Source organism: Microtus oregoni, unplaced genomic scaffold (assembly GCF_018167655.1).
Source record: "Microtus oregoni isolate MIOR12 unplaced genomic scaffold, Mior012 000025F_ref0000491, whole genome shotgun sequence".
Lineage (NCBI taxonomy): Eukaryota > Metazoa > Chordata > Mammalia > Rodentia > Cricetidae > Microtus > Microtus oregoni.
The window spans coordinates 16,870,366-16,887,192 of NW_024543084.1; the positions used below are offsets into that span (position 1 = coordinate 16,870,366).

The window sequence follows — 16,827 nt, forward strand, 5'->3', positions numbered from 1 at the left end:
GTGGTGTTTGCTTGCAGGTACCAACTCTCAACTCAGTCCTCAGCACCACACACATACAAACCCAGTATAGCTGGGTGGTGGCACACACCTTTAATCCCAGCACTTGGGAGGCAGAGGCAAGTGGGTCTCTGAGAGCAAGGCCAGCCTGTCTTGAAACCCCCTCCCACATGACACATACTGAAACATCCCTCTGGGGAGATGGGGATTTAGCCCAGCGATAGAGTATGCTTGCCTAGCGAGCACAAAGCCCTGGATTTGGTCTCCAATTGTACCCTTCAGTCCCCAGAAGGACAAACCGTTTCCATTCTCTGTGCTCCAGGAGCTTATTATCCTTTTTCTTTTTGTCAGGGTCTCTATTGTGCGGCCCTGGCCGTCCTGGAACTCGCTTTGTAGACCAGGCTGGCCTCAGACTCCCAGAGATCTGCCTGCCTCTGCCTCCTGAGTTCTGGGATTAAGATGTGTGCTACCATGGCCAGTTTACTGGTTTTTTTATTTTTTTATTATTTATTTATTTATTTATTTATATTTATTTATTTTACTTCTTTTCTAAAAAAAGGTTTATTTATTTATTATGTATACAGCATGTGTGCCTGCAGGCCAGAAGAGGGCACCAGATCGGTTGTGAGCCACCATGTGGTTGCTGGGAATTAAACTCAGGACCTCTGGAAGAGCAGCCACTGTGCTTTTCACCTCTGCACCATCTCTCCAGTCTTCCCCCACCCTCTTCTTCTGTAGTCAATGTTTCTGTGTGTATTCAATAAATCTAAAATTCTTAGGGACTGGTCTCATGGTTGGAGGTAATTATTCTCATACATGAACAGCACCTTCCTGCTTTTGAGGCCATAGGAGCTCAAGGTAATTCAGTGACAGAGGACAGAGGTCTAAGGAAAGGGTCCTTGTGCCAGAGACCTGGCATGCATTCTGGGAAGTGTGTGTGTTCCAGGCTCTAAGCCTGGGTGTACCACGAAGGGCAGGGACAGGCCACCAGTCAGCCTTCTCCACCTGACTCAGGCCTCCAGCTTGGCTGAGGAGATGACTGGGAACCAGCTAGCTATAAGTGTCCTTTCCCCGGGCAGAACAGGCCTTTCTAGGCTGTGTAGTTGAGGCTGAGGGAAGAGGATAAAATGACAGCGTCACTTGCTCCGGGCGGTGTGAAGAACGTGACACCCAGTGTCAGGAGTGTTGGCCTTGGCCCTACTGTGAGACTTGGACAGAAGTCGCTTTCCTTCTCTGGGCCTCCTCTGCACAAGGAAACCTGAAGTCCCCGCCAGCTTGACTTCAAGCTCTTCCTGATGGCTCTGCCATCTGAATGCATCCTGTTTTTCATAGGTTCGGTCTTTGCTGTGTGGGGCCCCACTCCCTGGATGTCCTTTCGTTAGTGCCTGCTGTCACAATTCTTGTTTTTCAACTTTCAACTCTGGAAATAGTCCTAAAGCACCGTACTTAAAACACTTCGGAAGGGCAGGGACCAGAATGGCATTTCTGTTTATTGAAGAGGCACTGGGCTAGGCACTCGGTCTTTTTTGACCTTCCCCACAAAGCATCATTATTCTTCCTTGACAGGTGAGGAAACCGAGGCTCCATAGGGAATGCCACCTGTCCAGGGTCACAGAGGGCAGGGTAGCCTGGACTTCCTCATGTGTTCACCCTTAATATCTCTGTGTGCATGTGTGTGTGTGCACGCGTGCGCGCGCATGCATATTTAAGGTCCCACAGGAGTCAGGGCCCTACTGGTTTATGTTAGACAAGAATTAGATCACTGACTTACTTCAACTTTCATTTGTTTGCTTGCTTTTTTCCGAGACAGGGTTTCTCTGTGTAGCCCCGAGAACTAGCTCTGTAGACCAGGCTGGCCTCAAACTCAGGGATCCACCTGCCTCTGCGCCCTGAGTGCTGGAATTAAAGGTGTGCGCCACAACTGTGCAATTTTTCTTTTTTAAAACCTTTTTAAAATTTTAATTTATTATTATTATTATTATTATTATTATTATTATTATTTTTTTTTTGGAGACAGGGTTTTTCTGTGTAGCCCTGGTTGTCCTGGAACTTACTGCGCACATCAGGCTGGCCTTGAAACCAGAGATTCACAGGCCTCTGCCTCCCAAGGGCTGGGATTAAAGGCATGTGTCACCACTGCCTGGTTTAGCCACTGGTATTTTAAAAGAGGATCTTCCTTAGACTGACCTCAAACTTGCTATGCAGCCTACTTAGACTGACCTCAAACTCTTACAGCTTATTTTGTTGATTTGTGTGTATGTGTGTTTTCCCATATGAGTTTATTTGCCCCATGATGAGTATTGGAGCCTGTGGAAGTCAGAAGGGGGCATCAGATACCCTGGAACAGAGGTTACAGGCACTTGTGAGCCATCTAATGTGGCTGCTGGGACCTGAACCTGAGTGCTCTGCGAGCGGCGGTAGTGCTCTTTAGTCTGAGTCACCTCCCCAGCCCGGTGGCCTCAATCTTGACCTTCCTGCCTTCTTCCCCACCGCAGGGTTATCAGACGCGCACCGCTACACTCGGCTTCGCAGGGTATCTTGCAAAAGGTTTAGCAAATGAATGTTTAGCACAGCAGCTGACTGACTGGTGAGTGACTGGAAGCATGACTGAGGGCCTGCATCACTCCAGTCCTTTCCCAACCTACCTCCTGCGGCGGTGACAGGTGCTTACTTAGAGGGAACTGTTATAATCTTCGTTTGCTGAGGTGTCAGAGTTACAGGGAGAGCAGCTAATAACGGGGTGGAATGCACAGAAGTGTTGAGCCGAGAGATGCAAGCAAGCAGCAACTGGCCAGCCCTGGTCATAGACGCAGGACATATCTGAACCAGAACAGTCCAAGGTACCTAGTCTAGTCTAGTCGGCCTCCTCTACAGCATGGGAGGTCCAGAAACCGAACACTTTCTTCTGGTGCTAGTGACCCACCCCATGCCCTGCCCTACAGTCCAAGTACCCAAAGTCCGAGGTCTCCACTTTTTCATTTCAGATACTCTTTTGTAAACTGTAAAGAGCCATTCCTGCTTTGCTCGGTTCGGCAAGCCGCCTTCTGAATGAAATGCCCACAGGCCCCGCCTGAGGAATGACCTCCTGGCTCTGGGGCCCTGATATCTTTGGGCTCAGGCCATATTGCCCCCCCCCCACCTTCCCTTCCCATGTCCCTCCATCCTCCACTCTATCCTTGTCCATTTCCCCTCCCCACCTGCCCCTATCTGTTGTGCAAGATGGGCTGGCACACCTTCTGGGGCAGGTCCGATCAAGGCCAAGGGACTTCCCTAGTGCGGGCAGCTGCGGACGAGACTGGGGGCAGGGGGTAAGACGAGGAACTGGAGGAATGCTGAATTCCCGCATGTCGGTCCAGGCGTCCCCTTGCAGTCCCTACATCCTCCTCGGCATGAGGAAGGAGGGGAGACGCTCTGGCTGCAGTCCCCAGGGCGCCCAGTTTTCTGCGATGCCCCCACCAGCCTTTTCTTCTTTGCTATCTGAATTTGGCGCACACCCGGCGCGTCTGTCCCGGGTCTCCCTTCCGGGGATCTTCTCTTTGTCTAAGTCTCCCCGCTGTCTAGAGGTCCCCGCCCTCCCTGGACTGGGGAGGAGGGCGTGACTCTGTCGGGGGCGTGGTCTGTCCTGGTGGGGCGGGGCGGGCAACGGGGCCTGGGCGCCGGCTGGAGAGGCTACGGCGGCGGGCGGGCAGGCGGGACGCGGCTGAGATCCCAGTGGGAGTGGAGCGGAGCCCAGACCGCTGCGGGGCTGCGGGGCTGCGGGGCTGCGGGGCGGCGGGAGTGGGGCCTGCGGACTCCATGGCGCCAGCGGCGTCCTTCTGAGTAGTAGGGGCGGATCCGGCCGCGGCTTCTCCTCGCCATGGGAGACGTGCTGTCCACACACCTGGATGACGCGCGACGCCAGCACATCGCAGGTGAGGACCGCTCAGCGTCTCGCCGGCCTCGGGCTCCGCGGGGCACCCCGGGCCACGCCTCCGCCTTCGCTGGGTCGGGGAGGGGGTCCCGGAGAATCAAGGCCCGGGGCGGGGCGTAGCCGGTCAGACCCTTGCCCTTTCTCCGCTCTTGTTCTCTCTCAGCTTGGGCGGCCCTTCCAGGCCTTAATATATGTTCCCTTCCCCCTTTGAGGAGCCTGAGACTCCATTTCTCTGCTGGAACTTGCTCCTCTCGGAGCCCCGTCAGGCCAGAACCCAGCACCTATACCGTAGATCGCGTGACCGCGGGGTCGCATCCTCATCTTCCCAGCAACGTTCCAAGCCTACCCACTCACTACTCCGGACTCTGCCACACTTAGTCAGAGCTTCCTGACTTCCCCGCGCAGCCGACCTGTCCCACCTCTCCCTGGCTTCAGTCCCCGTACACGTGGCTGAAGCTTCCAGGGGGATGGGCCCTTGGAAGGCCTGGGACCTCACATGGAGAGTGGGGCTAAGGAGAGATGGGGTGCCCTAGAAGGGCCAGGTCCCTGGCCTTTGAGTTGGCTCCATTTCAGCGGAGTGCTGGCTCTACAGCTTAGAGGGGCAACTGGTCATGGCCAGGGCTGGCTCCTTCAGGGTCAGTGTCCAGCCTCCCAGTGCGGTCCTTCAGCTAGTCTTGTGCTCCTCCTGTCAAGGCATGGTGAACACTTCTCAAGAAGGAGTTGCTTCTCCCAAGTCTGTGGAGGAGGAGTTCAGCATCTTGGGTTGATTGTGGAGAATGGGAAACGGGGTGAGAATCTCAGGCTGTCCCCAAACTCAGTTTGGACTGACGACACGGGCAGGTCAGGCCAAGCAGTCCTGAGTGTAATTTCAGCTTTTTGCCTAGGTGTGTGATCTTGAACCGGTCTCTTAATGCCCTAGAGCCTAGGTGTTATCTTTGAAAGGGGTTGGTGTTGCTTAGTACAGGGCATAGAGCAGGCACCGAGACATGGGGTGCCAGCCAGTTGGGGTTCTTGGAGAACATGAAGAAGATAAGATCCCCTGATCTTGTCTCCCTGTACTGTGGCGTCCCCTACATGGTCTTGATGTCCTGCTGAGTGCCTACCCCACATTATCTTGAAAGCAGGGACCCTTTGAGAACAATGACAGGTGCCCCATACTCTCCCCCACCTCCCTCTATCTATCCTAGCAGGGTACAAAGAAGGGGCCAGAGAAGGACGGCCCAGTGACTGGGCCTGAGCTGGTGGCCTGAGCTTCCCTTTGTGCCAGCCCTGAAGTTGGGCACAGACATGGTGACTTAGAACAACAGTTGGGGGTTAAGTCCTGGAAGGCCTCCTTGTAGGACTAGGTCTGGACTCAGGAAGGGCCGGGCGGAGCCTTCCTGTCCCTTCCCTGTTGGTGGCAACCTCCTGGGGTTCTGTAACAGTCCCTCCATTCAGGGCCTCCTCTGAGGGCTCTCAGCAAGCATGGGTGGGGTGTGCCCTACTTCAGTGGGTTTTTTCCTTTCCCCACACCCAGAGCTCCCACCTTTCCAAGTCGTGGGCTGAGAACCCACCTCTGCCCTACTGGCCGATTCCCGGAGTGGATCCTGAGCCAGGGAAGGTAAAGTGGCCTCCTCTGGAGAGGGCTGAGTTTGTTTTGTGGATACAGGCTGAGGAAAAGAGGGTTGTGCCCACTCAGCCTGCTTGTCTCTCCTCCTAACACTTAAGTGCTATTAATAACCCCCTTAGATGCCTTAGATTCCATGGCAAGCTCACCTGGAGGGGGTGGGGGTCCCGAAGTGTCTGGTGGGGGACTGTAAGAAGGCAGCCCACAGAGAGAAGAACTTCCTTAGAATCTGTTGGAGGGAAATGGGGTCGTGTGTTTGCTATCTCCAGTCACCCGTTCACTCTCCTCACCCCACCCAGCCGGTACTGGAGGACTCCACAGCAGATGATTGACATTCCAGAGCCCTCCCTACCTGCTGAAGTGTCAGCTGTGGGAGCACCCCTTCCCACAGGGCCCTCAAGCTCCCAGGCCTGTCAGGGTGCTGCGGCTTGGCTGGCAGCCTTGTCCCCTCCCCTAGCAGGTGAGCAGGTGAATGCCAGCCTGCAAGTCCTGGCAAAGGTCAGGCGTGCTCTTACCCAGGGTGCTGTTTTGCTGCCCCGGCACCTTTTATCCTGCGATTTCAAAGCCTCTGGCAAGCAGAGGCTTGTTCCTGCCCAGCGCTGGCGATGCTGGTAGCAGAGTGGTTTGTGCACTTGGTGTGGAATGGGCCTGAGAGCTAGGGAACCATTGTCACCTAGGGGCTGCTTATTTTCCCTGGATATGAACAGAATGGGGTGTGGCACCTGGTGGCTGAAGTCCCTTCTAGTTATGAGGGACTAAAATTCCCTACAGACCTGACTGGAACAACTTTAAGTCCCGACTCAGACTGCACAAGTGTTAGCTGACTGACTTTCGGTCAGTGTATGAGTGTTTTGCTCCCATGTATGTCTGCGCACTGAATGTGGTCTTGCTCTGAGAAGGACCGGCATCAGACTCCCTGGAGGTGGAGTTAGAGATGGTGGTTAGCTGCCGTGGGGGTGCTGGGAATCAAGCCCACATCCTGCAAGAACAATGTTCTTAACCAGTGAGCCATCTCTCCAGCCCTCTCTCTTTTCTTTGTAAGCCCTCCTTCACCATTGAGGTGTTTCTCAAGTCTTTATTATTGTTATTTTGAGACAGTTTTACTAAGTTGCCCAGGCTGCCTTGAACTCAATTTGTAGCCCAGGCAGGACTTGAATCTAAGCTCCTTTTGTTTCTCAAGTCCTGACTAGCTGGGATTACAGGTCTGTGCCACCGCACACACCTGCCCTCCCATTTACTGAGGATTGAATCATGGTGTCCTTATCAGTGAGATGGGAATGACAATGGTAGCTAGGTGCTGCTGGGAGGATCTGGTGGCTCAGCACAGATAAGGTGCTACCCAACCTAGTACTTGGGCAGAAGCACTCAGCAAACATCATATTAGTGAGATTGTTCTGGGGTTTCTGTGATTAGATTCCCTCTAATGTTGACGTTCAAAGGGGTGGGTGAGGTTTGTCCTGTCTCTGAAGTCACATTGGCCAGTTCCCTGGATCTGAGGAGAAACCAGTTTTTCAGAAGCCTTGATTCCTGGCTTCTTTCACTGCGGCAGCTCTGTGTGGTGGACGTGGTCTGTGTGGTGCGGGTTGAGAGATTAGTGGTAGGGACAGTGGCAGCAGGGTGTGCAGAAGGAACCAGAAGATAGACAAACGACTGAGCTACGCCAGACCATCCTTTCCACGAGATAGACGACAGGACTCTCAAACGCCTTTTGAGCCCTTTGAGGGATTTCATGCAGAAACCAGGATGCTGCAAGTGAGGGCTGGGGACCGGCACCTGAGCTGCAGGGGGAGAGCTGGCTGCCATGGGGGAAATCCCCCTTCTCCAGGACATCCTCAGGGGTTCCACCGTTGTGGGTCACCGCTCAGTAAAGGTGCGAGAATTGCCCCACAGAGGGCAGACTGTGCCAGCCTTTGTGTTCCTGCAAGTTCCACCCACCTGCCCTGTTCTCCCTGCTCCTGGCTAATTCTTTTTTTTAAAAACCACACTTTACTGAGACCCAGTTCCACACCCTGTACCGTCTATCCACAGAGAATGTTTTTTACTGTATTGATTGAGGTGAGCAACCATCTCCACGCGTAATCTGGGGACATTTCAGCCTGCTCGAAATACACCCTGAACCCATCAGTAGCCACCACACCACACCCTCCCTGTTCTCTCAACCCTAGGCAGCCTTTGCCAAATTGCCAAAGCAGTGTGCACCTGGACACTTTAGGAGGGGACGTATAAAAACCAGATCTTCCATCTTTCTTTCTTGGCCATCGCTCTGCAGAAGAAATCATTTGTCTGGTCACCTCTTCCCTTGGCTCACTCCGATAGCTGTGTTTTCCTCCCACTCAAAGTGCCATTCTGTGCCTGGGGCAGGGTTACTTGTCCATGGCCCTGGGAACGGCTGCTTGGGTTTTTACTGGCATCTTGTAGTATACATTGTGCTGCTTAAACATCCTATATACAGCTTGCGCTAGGAGCTGTTATCAGAGGCATCAAGGAGAACTTCTGGGGAATATGAATACATCCATGCTTAGCCTTTGGAAGGTGGCAAACATTTCATATCCTTCTGCCAAGACCTACTTTATTACTGGGTTATCGCCCTTTGTGATAACCGGCTATGAAAAAGGGATCATGTTTATTTGTCAAGAAAAGCAAATAATATCTGTTTGCAGATTGATCTTAGCAACCCTCACGCCTCTACCTCTCCACTTGTAAAAGTGGCTCCAGGTGCAGGAGTGAAAGTTGTAGGTGTTCCACTCCCCACTCCCTGCTGCCTAATTGTCATGGGGGCTTTGCCCAGAGACTTTGCAGGCTGCTGCCAGATGCTTGATCCAGGCCTGGGTCAGCCTCTGTGGGTGAAGCTGTCTGGGCACTCTGCTATCTCTAGTGTTGAGTCTTACATAATGTGCTTTTGTTGGCTTTCCTGCTCTCCCCTCCCCCCAGCCTCCTCTAGTCTTCTATTTGGTCCTCTCCCACCCTTTAGCCTGTGCTCTGGCCTCCTGGGGGCCTCCCACCTCACCCTCCAGGCCTTCCCACACAGGCTGCCAAAAGAGACCTTTCTAATCCCAAACTGGGCCATAGCCCGCCCTCCCTGCCTCCTGCCGCCTAAGGAATGAAGCTGAAAGACAAGAAGGGCCGCTCACCCACCCCCTGCCTGACCACGTCGTCCTTTCGTAGCCTGCCCAACCGTGGTGGTAGGTTGCTGGGACTGTGACTCAACACTGTGTGTCTTGCCTCTTTTTCTAAACCATTTGCAATAAACATCTTTTCCACAGTCTGCACGTCTTTCCAGGTGAGGTGTTTCTTAGCCATTCTCTCAGTGTTGCCTTTGGGTTGTTCCTGCCCTGTTGGTTCTTAGCACAATCTCCTATGCCTGATTCCTCCCTGGCTGTGCTTGGCCGCCCTGCTGAAACCAGATTCATCCTGCATACTCTACCCCTACCCTGCCTCTTTTATTCATCTGTACACGTCCAGGAAGGATCCCTCCTGGGAGCCCAGGGGACCTCTCTGAGCTTCTGTTAGATGCTAGTGCATTTGAAGGGACTGCCCATGAGTTGTTAGCACGGTCTGAAGTCTGTGGCCTCTGGGTATGTGGCCCCAGTAACTGCTCCCCTGGCCTGCTGCCCACAGGGGCTGGTCTATTTCCTGTCTGAGAATGGCGGGTGATAGAGAAGGGAGGGGCGGTTCTCAGGCTTTGAATGCTAAAATAGTTTTATTTACTTATTTAGACACAGCCTTTTATAATCCAGGCTGTCCTCAAACTCACAGGGTAGCTGAGGATGACCTTGTACCTCTTGAGTAAGATTTTAGGCGGGAATCAAACCCAGGGCCTCATGTGTGTTAGGCTAGAGCTCACAGCCCAGCCCAACTCTTTTAACTGAGCACTTACTCTGTGCCATGCCGTCCTCTGCCTGGATCATCTCTCAGAATTACCTCCATGGAAGGCAGGAAGCAGCGAGAGCAAGGCCTTGGTGACGAAGTCCCCACTGTGACTGTATAGCTATGATTCGCAGGGGGACAGTGTGGGAAAGGCCCCAGAGAGACACAGACAGGGGCCTGGCAGGAGGGAGAGGAGGGGGACTGTAGGCTTGGGCCAGAGGCTCTGGTAGGCTGCCCGGCTGTATCCCACCACGGCCCACGGCGGAGGCATTACTCAGTCTGAGACTCACAGTCTGCCCCACCCCCTCCCCAGGCAGAGCTCTTGACTCACTCACTACACACTGTCGCAGAAGCATCATCCTGCGGTTACAGATTCCTGCGCTGCCTTTTCCTCCCCGGCCCCACCCCCACCCACTTCCCTGCCTGGGGAAGAAGGGCTTTCTGAAGCCCGAGTGGGGAGCAGAGCCACGCTCCTCTCTAGGTGGAGTTTCAGGGCCTGAGTCACCGAGGAGGCTTGATGGTGAAACTGGGAGAACCGGAAGTGCTGCCTGTGTGGTGCCCCGCCCACTTGGGACCCGGTCCCGTGAGGAAATGTGCTGACTCCAACTCGTGATGAAGGGACCGTGGGTCGGCTGCCACAGTGGACGGTGAATGGGAAGCAGGGATCTGAGCGGGTACCCCGAGCAAGGCTTTGTGTGTGTGGGGCTTGGGCTCTGTCTCTAGATGAATCGGTGTCCCTGGGCCTCAGGGGTCTCTGTAAAAGATGGAGGCTGTTTTGCCATCATAGAGCAGCATGGTAATCTTTGGATAGTGCAGTGTAGGGTGGCAGTGAGTGAATGACAGCTATTTTATTTTGTTTTGAGACAGGGTCTCACGTATCTGAGGTTGGCCTTGAACTTGCTCTGTAGCCCGTGGACTCCCTGAGGTTGGCCTTGAACTTGCTCTGTAGCCCGTGGACTCCTGGTCCTCTCACCTCCACCGCATGCTGGCATTGCAGCTCTACGACACTGCTGTGCTGTTCGCAGGTCCTGATGCGAGCTCAGCAAGCGCAGACTGAGCTGTGACCTCAGTTTGATTGGTAGCTTAAATTTATTTTTGTTTGTTTGGTTTTTGGTTTTTTGAGACGGGGTTTCCTGTTGTCGCCCTGGCTGTCCTGAAACTCACTCTCTAAACCAGCTTGCATTCAAACTCAGAGACCCACTTGCCTCTGCCTCCTGAGCGCTGGGATCAAAGATGTGCACCACAACCACCCAGCTTTTACATTTTTTTTTTATTGTCTCTGTGTATGTGTGTGATGTGTGTGGTGCACATGGGAGACCGGAGGATGCCTCTGTGGTTCTCTTCTTCCACCTTTACATGGGTTCTGGGGAATCAAACTGTCATGTTTACATGGCAAGGGCTTTCAAAACATCTGGGCTTGTCCATCCCACATGATGGCTTTTTTGGTTGTTACTCTACTGGGCCTGCTTGACACCTCAGGAGACATGGCCAATTTGTCTGCCCCCTCGCGTGTGGCCAGCCAGTGTCCCAGGAAGCAGGCATGTCCTAGCCTGAGCAACACCAGCCTTTGGTTCAGGACCCGTGAGGTATTCAGCCTGTGTGTGCAGAGCTGTGTCCACTCTGTGTCTGTCTTGAGTTGGGACACAGAAGATAAAGACACCATGTGTCCAGAATTAGATTTATGAATCTGAACCTGGTCCTGTCGATTATTTGCTGTGTGATCCTGGCCAGAGGTTGTGCCTCTCTGATTGGTCTCCCCATTTGTGACCTCAAGATCAGTACCCTCTTTTGGGAATTCTCTGCCTTTGAAAACCCTTTCCCAGGACTCTCAAGGCCCTGCCAGGTGGGTTACTGTGTGGAAACAGTGGTCCATGCCTCTCAGACCTTCTCCAGGTGATGCACTCTGACCCCTGAATCCTGGTTATTTTTCCTTTATCCGCTCAGTCAATAGTTATGGAATTTCATCTGGGTTTAATGGTGCATGCCTGTAATCCCAGCACTCAGGAGATTGGAGCAGGAGGGTCAGGGTTCAGAATCATCCCAGGCTCCGTATCCAGTTGGATGCCAGCCTGGGTTACATGATAGCCAGTAAGTGGTCCAGCAGGGAAAATGCGCACTGTGCAGACCCAACTCCGGCGTCCAATCCCCAGATCTGTGGTGGAAGGGAAGACTGACTCTGTGACGTTGTCCTCCCCACGTGTGCTCTGGTATTCTCGAGGGCTTCCACCCCCAAACACACACACACAAACCCGTGACAGAGTGCTCGATTTAAAAGGAAGCCAAGACAGTTACAAAGCCCTTCCTGTGCTGGGGACAGGCTGATCAAACTTTCTCAGTGGTCATTTGCTTGGAGATTCCTGGCTGGCTGTGTTCTCGCACGGAAGGTGGGGGAATGTGGGATGGAAGGAGCTGTGAGTGTTGGCCTTGAAGAGTAGGGGCCTTGCCCTGACAGACCTGGGGAAGCCTTGGCTCATTCCCAGGTGGAAGTGACACCCAGTTGTGGGGGTGGGTGGTGAGGGCCATACCCAGGTAGGGGTGGAGTGGCCAAGGCCTCAGTGACAGTGACGAGTGGGGGGAGCGTCTGATGTGCACCAGTTTTGAGAGCTCCTGCATGCTCTTGGATGGAGAATGGCCTCCCTCAGCCTCCACTTTTACCCTTCTGATGTCGGGAGGCTCGCTCTCCTCCCTGATGACTCCGAGTCTGAGATGTGGGCTTCACAGATTCCAGCTGCACTGGGTCACCATGCGGGGTTGGGTCAGTGAAACTGTGTGGCAGGGTTTCCTGGTGTCTCAGCAACAGCTGCTATATAGAGTTCATGGAAGGACTCCTCCTCAGGAAGTCCCCTTTCTCACAAGGAAGTGCCAGGCTGGGAGCCAGTGAAATGGCTCATTAGGTAGAGGAGCCTGCCACCAAGCCTGATGACCTAGCTGTCCCCTGCAACCCAATGCTGCACATTGTCCCCCGACCGCCACACACGTGTAGTGGTAGGTGTGTCCCCTCCCCCAGACACACAAAATAAATAAGATATAAACAGAAATCAAAATAAGAAAGCTGAAGCTGGGTGGTGGCGGTGCACGCTTTTAATCCCAGCACTTGGGGGGGGGGGGCAGAGGCAGGCAGATCTCTGAGTTTGAGGCCAGCCTGGGCTACAAGAGCAAGTTCCAGGACAGGCTCCAATGCTACAGAGAAACCCTGTCCTGAAATAAACAAACAAACAAATAAATAAAACCGGGCAACAACAACAAAAAAGAAAGCGGAGAAAGGATATCTGTGCAGACTGGGTATCCGAGCATCCAGGAGGAAGACTAAATTGTGGCTTGTAAAGTGTGAACCCCACGTTCCCTCTCTACAGGTAGCAGGCCACACAGTCTGAGTGCCAAGGGACTTTGGCAGGCCCTTCCTTTTGTCTGTCCCCACTCGGGACCCTTCCTCTCTTTGCTGCTCTTCACGGGTGATCACTAAGCCAGTGTCGAGAGTGCAGCAGTTTCAATCAAGGAACAAAGTAGGCATGGTGGATGGATGTCTGGTGCACAGAGATCCTGCTGAGGGAGGCAGGGCTTGTTCTCAAAGCCGTCTCAGACCCCAGGGTAAGCTGCACGCTGGACTGAAGCCGCCACATAAGGGTTGATTTTGTGGAGCTCTTGTGCAGGCCAGGAAGGTTCCAGCAAGCACACTGTGGTTGCATGATGGACACAGTGGATGTTTATGCTTTCCTAAGTGCACTCTGGCTTTGAACACTCCATCAGGAGGCCGTGTGCCTGTTTGTGATGGGGCGATAGAAGGCTTCTGCCAGGGACAAAACTGTGTGGTTGTGGTCATGGTGGTCATGGTCCCTCCTCGGAGCTGCAGGTGAAAGTAAGGAGGGAAGAATGGCTGGGCAGTGGTGAAGCACGCCTTTAATCCCAGCACTCAGAAGGCAGAGGCAGGTGGATCTCTGTGGGTTCAAGGCCAGCCTGGTCTACAGAGTGAGTTCCAGGACAGCCAGGGCTGCACAGAGAAACCCTGTCTTGAAAACCAAAAAAAAAAAAAAAAAAAAAAGAAAGAAAAAGAAAGAAAGAAAAGAAACAGTGACCCCATTACTTGCCTTTGGAATATCTAAAGGTTCTGCTGTAGAGTTCTTGGCCTATGACAGGTCAGGGACATAGTGATGACAGCTGATTCCCATACTCTGGCCTCCCTCATGCTGGGGTCACAGCTGTGTGCCACACGTCTAGTTTCATGTGGTGCTGGGGACTGAACTCCAGGCCGTGTATGTGCTCTGTTAGCAATCCCCCAGGTGAGACAGTCTCACCGCATAGTCCAGGCTGACCTTAATTTGCAGCAGTATTCCTGCCTCAGCCTTCCTGCCTCAGCTCCCCAAATCCTGAAATCTACAGGTTATGCATCATCATAGCTAGTGCTCTGTGTGTGTGTGTGTGTGTGTGTGTGTGTGTTTTCTATTTAGCCGAGCTGAAACTCACTATGTAGACCAGGCTATCTTTCAAATCACAAAGATGTGCCTGCCTTCGCCTCCTGAGTGCAGAGATTAAAAGCATGAGCCACCACACCCAGCTGTGATTCTTTTTTGTTTGTTTGTTTGTGTTTGTTTTTTGAGACAGGGTTTTGCTGTGTAGCCCTGGCTGTCCTGGAACTCACTTTGTAGACCAGGCTGGCTTTAAACTCAGAGACCTGCCTGCCTCTGCTGGAATTAAAGGCCTGTGTCTCCACCCAGCTAGGGCAGCTCTTGGGAATGTGAAGGGTGTGAGGAGAGTGGGAGATGGGAGCTTAAGTTTTGGAATCCGCAAGTTTACTTAGAATTGCCTGGCCCCCAGGGTCCCTGCCTTGGCCTTGAAGTTGCTGTTGGGCAGCAGATGAGTTTCTCTTCCTCTGGCCTGGACACCCCTGTCTCTCGGGTGGCACAATTGAAATGATCTAAAGGTCAGAAGGCTAGGAGGAGTACAAGGTCAAGGCCAGCCTAGGACAAGCAAGGAGACCCTGTGGTGAGAGAACAAAGGGAAGGAAGGGTGGAAGGAAGGTCGGCTGGATAGACCCGTCGATCTAACTGATCTTGTCCTTCATTTCACCACTGAGTGAACCGAGGCCCCGAGAGTGGAAAGGAAGAGCCCACAATCCAGAGGCCACAGAACTGAACAGAACGCCTGACTGCCTTCCCCGCCAAGGACCAGCACAGACCCAGCCAGGGAAGGGTGACTGGGCTGGGCCAGGCTGCAGGGGTATAATTTGAAAACTGAGTAAACAAACAAGTCCTCATTGAGCAAGGCAGACTCTGTGCAGCTCACAGACGGCCTGTGTCTGAGGACGGCCCGGGCTTGTCCACTCACAGACAGAAAGTTATATTTGGTTAAAAATAGCCAAAGCCCCACTCTCCTCCCACCCCCACCCTGTATTTAAGGCTGCCAGGAAAAGGGGAGGGGGGACAGATTGCCCCTCCTTGTGGGAAGCTGGACCCACTCCCCTGGGAACGGCTATAGGGCGGCTCTCCAGGCTTTGCTCAAGATAGTCACAGTGTGTCTCTGGGCCTCAGTTTCCCCTTCTTTAGGGGAGACGGTGTGAGTCCAGTAGGTGAACATAGCAGGCCCTTTGTGTGTCTGGTGTGGCTCTGGCTAAGGCCCCAGAAGTTAGTCCTTTAGTCTTGGCCTGAGGCAGGGGCTTCTGCACTGTGCAAAGGGGTTATTTTCTTAGCGACCCAGGACCCCTCATCCTTCTAGGCGGGGCTGTTGCAGGCTGCACATGCAGCTCAGCTTTCCTGTTTTCCTGTGGAGACTGTTGTGGAATCCAAGACTAGCTGCTTGGGGTCTTGCCCTGCTGGCTTGGGCCTCTCCACCCCCACAAGGGGCCCAACAGACTTCCTGTGCAGTTAGGGGCTGTCCTCCCCCGCCCCCAGTCACATGGAGAGTTTTTAAGAGGCCAACTCAGTGTATCAGAGGCCAATCAGCAAAAAGACTGGAACTCAGAGTTATGTGTAACCTTGCCTGACACCTGCCTCCTCTGAGCTTCGTTTTCCTCATAGTGCGCTGTTCTGACACCTCCAGACCCTTCCAGGCTCCTCTGTACCTTGGAGTCGTGTTATAGAGACTGAAGGACATTACAGGACTCTCGGTCTCTTTCTGTAGCCCCTGTATTGGGGGTTGCGGGGGACTGTCCTGGCTGTCGTCCTTACTAAGATATTTGTAGCACCTGAGGTCTGGCGCCACTGGGCTTCCCTGGGTGGAGAGTGGCGGTACTGGCTGGTTTTATGTCAACTTGACCAAGCTAGAGTCATCAGAGAGGAAGGAAGGAGCCTCAGCTGAGGAAATGCCTCCTTGAGATCCAGCTGTAAGGCATTTTCTCAATTAGTGATCAATGGGAAAGGGGCCAGCCTGTGGTGTGTGGTGCTGTCCCTGGGCTGGTGGTCCTGGGTTCTATGAGAAAATAGGCTGAGCAAGCAAGGGGAAGCAAGCCAGTAAGCAGCACCCCTCCATGGTGTCTGCATCAGCTCCTGCCCTTCTTGAGTTCCTGTCCTGATTTCCTTTGGTGATGAACAGCAAATAAATATAAGTCAAATGAACCCTTTTCTTCTTAATTTGCCTTTTGATTGCTGTGTTGTATCACAACAATGGAAACCCCAACTAGAAGAGGGGCTTTGGTGGTGACGGCCTGCTCTTCCATCTACTGGCCAAGGGCCCTTAGGCCAGTCCAGTAACTGTTTCATTTGCTCTAAGACAGGATGTCACTAATCCTTAATGGTTGCAAAGGTTTTGAATCTGTCTGGCAGGCACTGCTCTGTGATGATGGACACCATGGTGCTTAGTACCATGTGTGAGAATAAAAAGATGCCACTTGGGACTGGAGAGATGATTCAGTGGTTAAGCACACTAGTTACTCTTGCAAAGAACATGGGTTCAAGTCTCAGCACCCATGTGGTGGCTTACAACCCTCCGTAATTCCAGATCCAAGGGAACCAAAGCTCTCATCTGACTTCCATGGGTGTGTACCAGCTGTGCGCAATATACACCAGCAAAAAATTCATGCAGATAAAATAAAAACATATAAATAAATAAGTTTCAAAAAGAGGCAGAGGACCTTGGAACTCTTTGCATGAGGGCCGGGGGGTGCACAAGTATGTGTGGGTGTGGATTTGGGGTGCTGTAGGCAGATGCTGGAGACCATGGCCTTTGTTTCTGTCCTCTTGGAAGGAGTGGTCTGGGCCTGCTTTGTCTGAGGCCACAGACATAAGGTGGGTGCATCTACTACCCAGGGCTTCCTTCCTCTCTGCATGTATTCCCCGTAGTGTGACTCACTGGCGTTCAGGTCTTTGTTCTTGTTCTTGTTCCGGAGGGTAAGGCCAGGGATTTCTTCTTGATCTGGCTGGTCCTTTCCTGGGCTCCTGACCTCAATCTCTGGTCTTGGTTGAATCCTTAGTGTGACAGGTAGGGGCCAGGTGGACTCTCAGCCCCATTCTTGGGA

General features: G+C 53.1%; 1 protein-coding gene across 1 annotated transcript in view; it reads left to right on the forward strand.

Annotated features, from left to right (window-relative positions):
* The first annotated feature begins 3,640 nt into the window (after window positions 1-3,640).
* The window catches only part of Niban2 (niban apoptosis regulator 2), a 50,687-nt gene continuing 37,500 nt past the window's right edge, over window positions 3,641-16,827 (forward strand). The window contains exon 1 of the mRNA XM_041674229.1: window positions 3,641-3,908. Within this exon, the coding sequence (XP_041530163.1) occupies window positions 3,854-3,908 (55 nt within the window). The 5' untranslated portion in view covers window positions 3,641-3,853. The remainder of the gene's footprint in view (window positions 3,909-16,827) is intronic.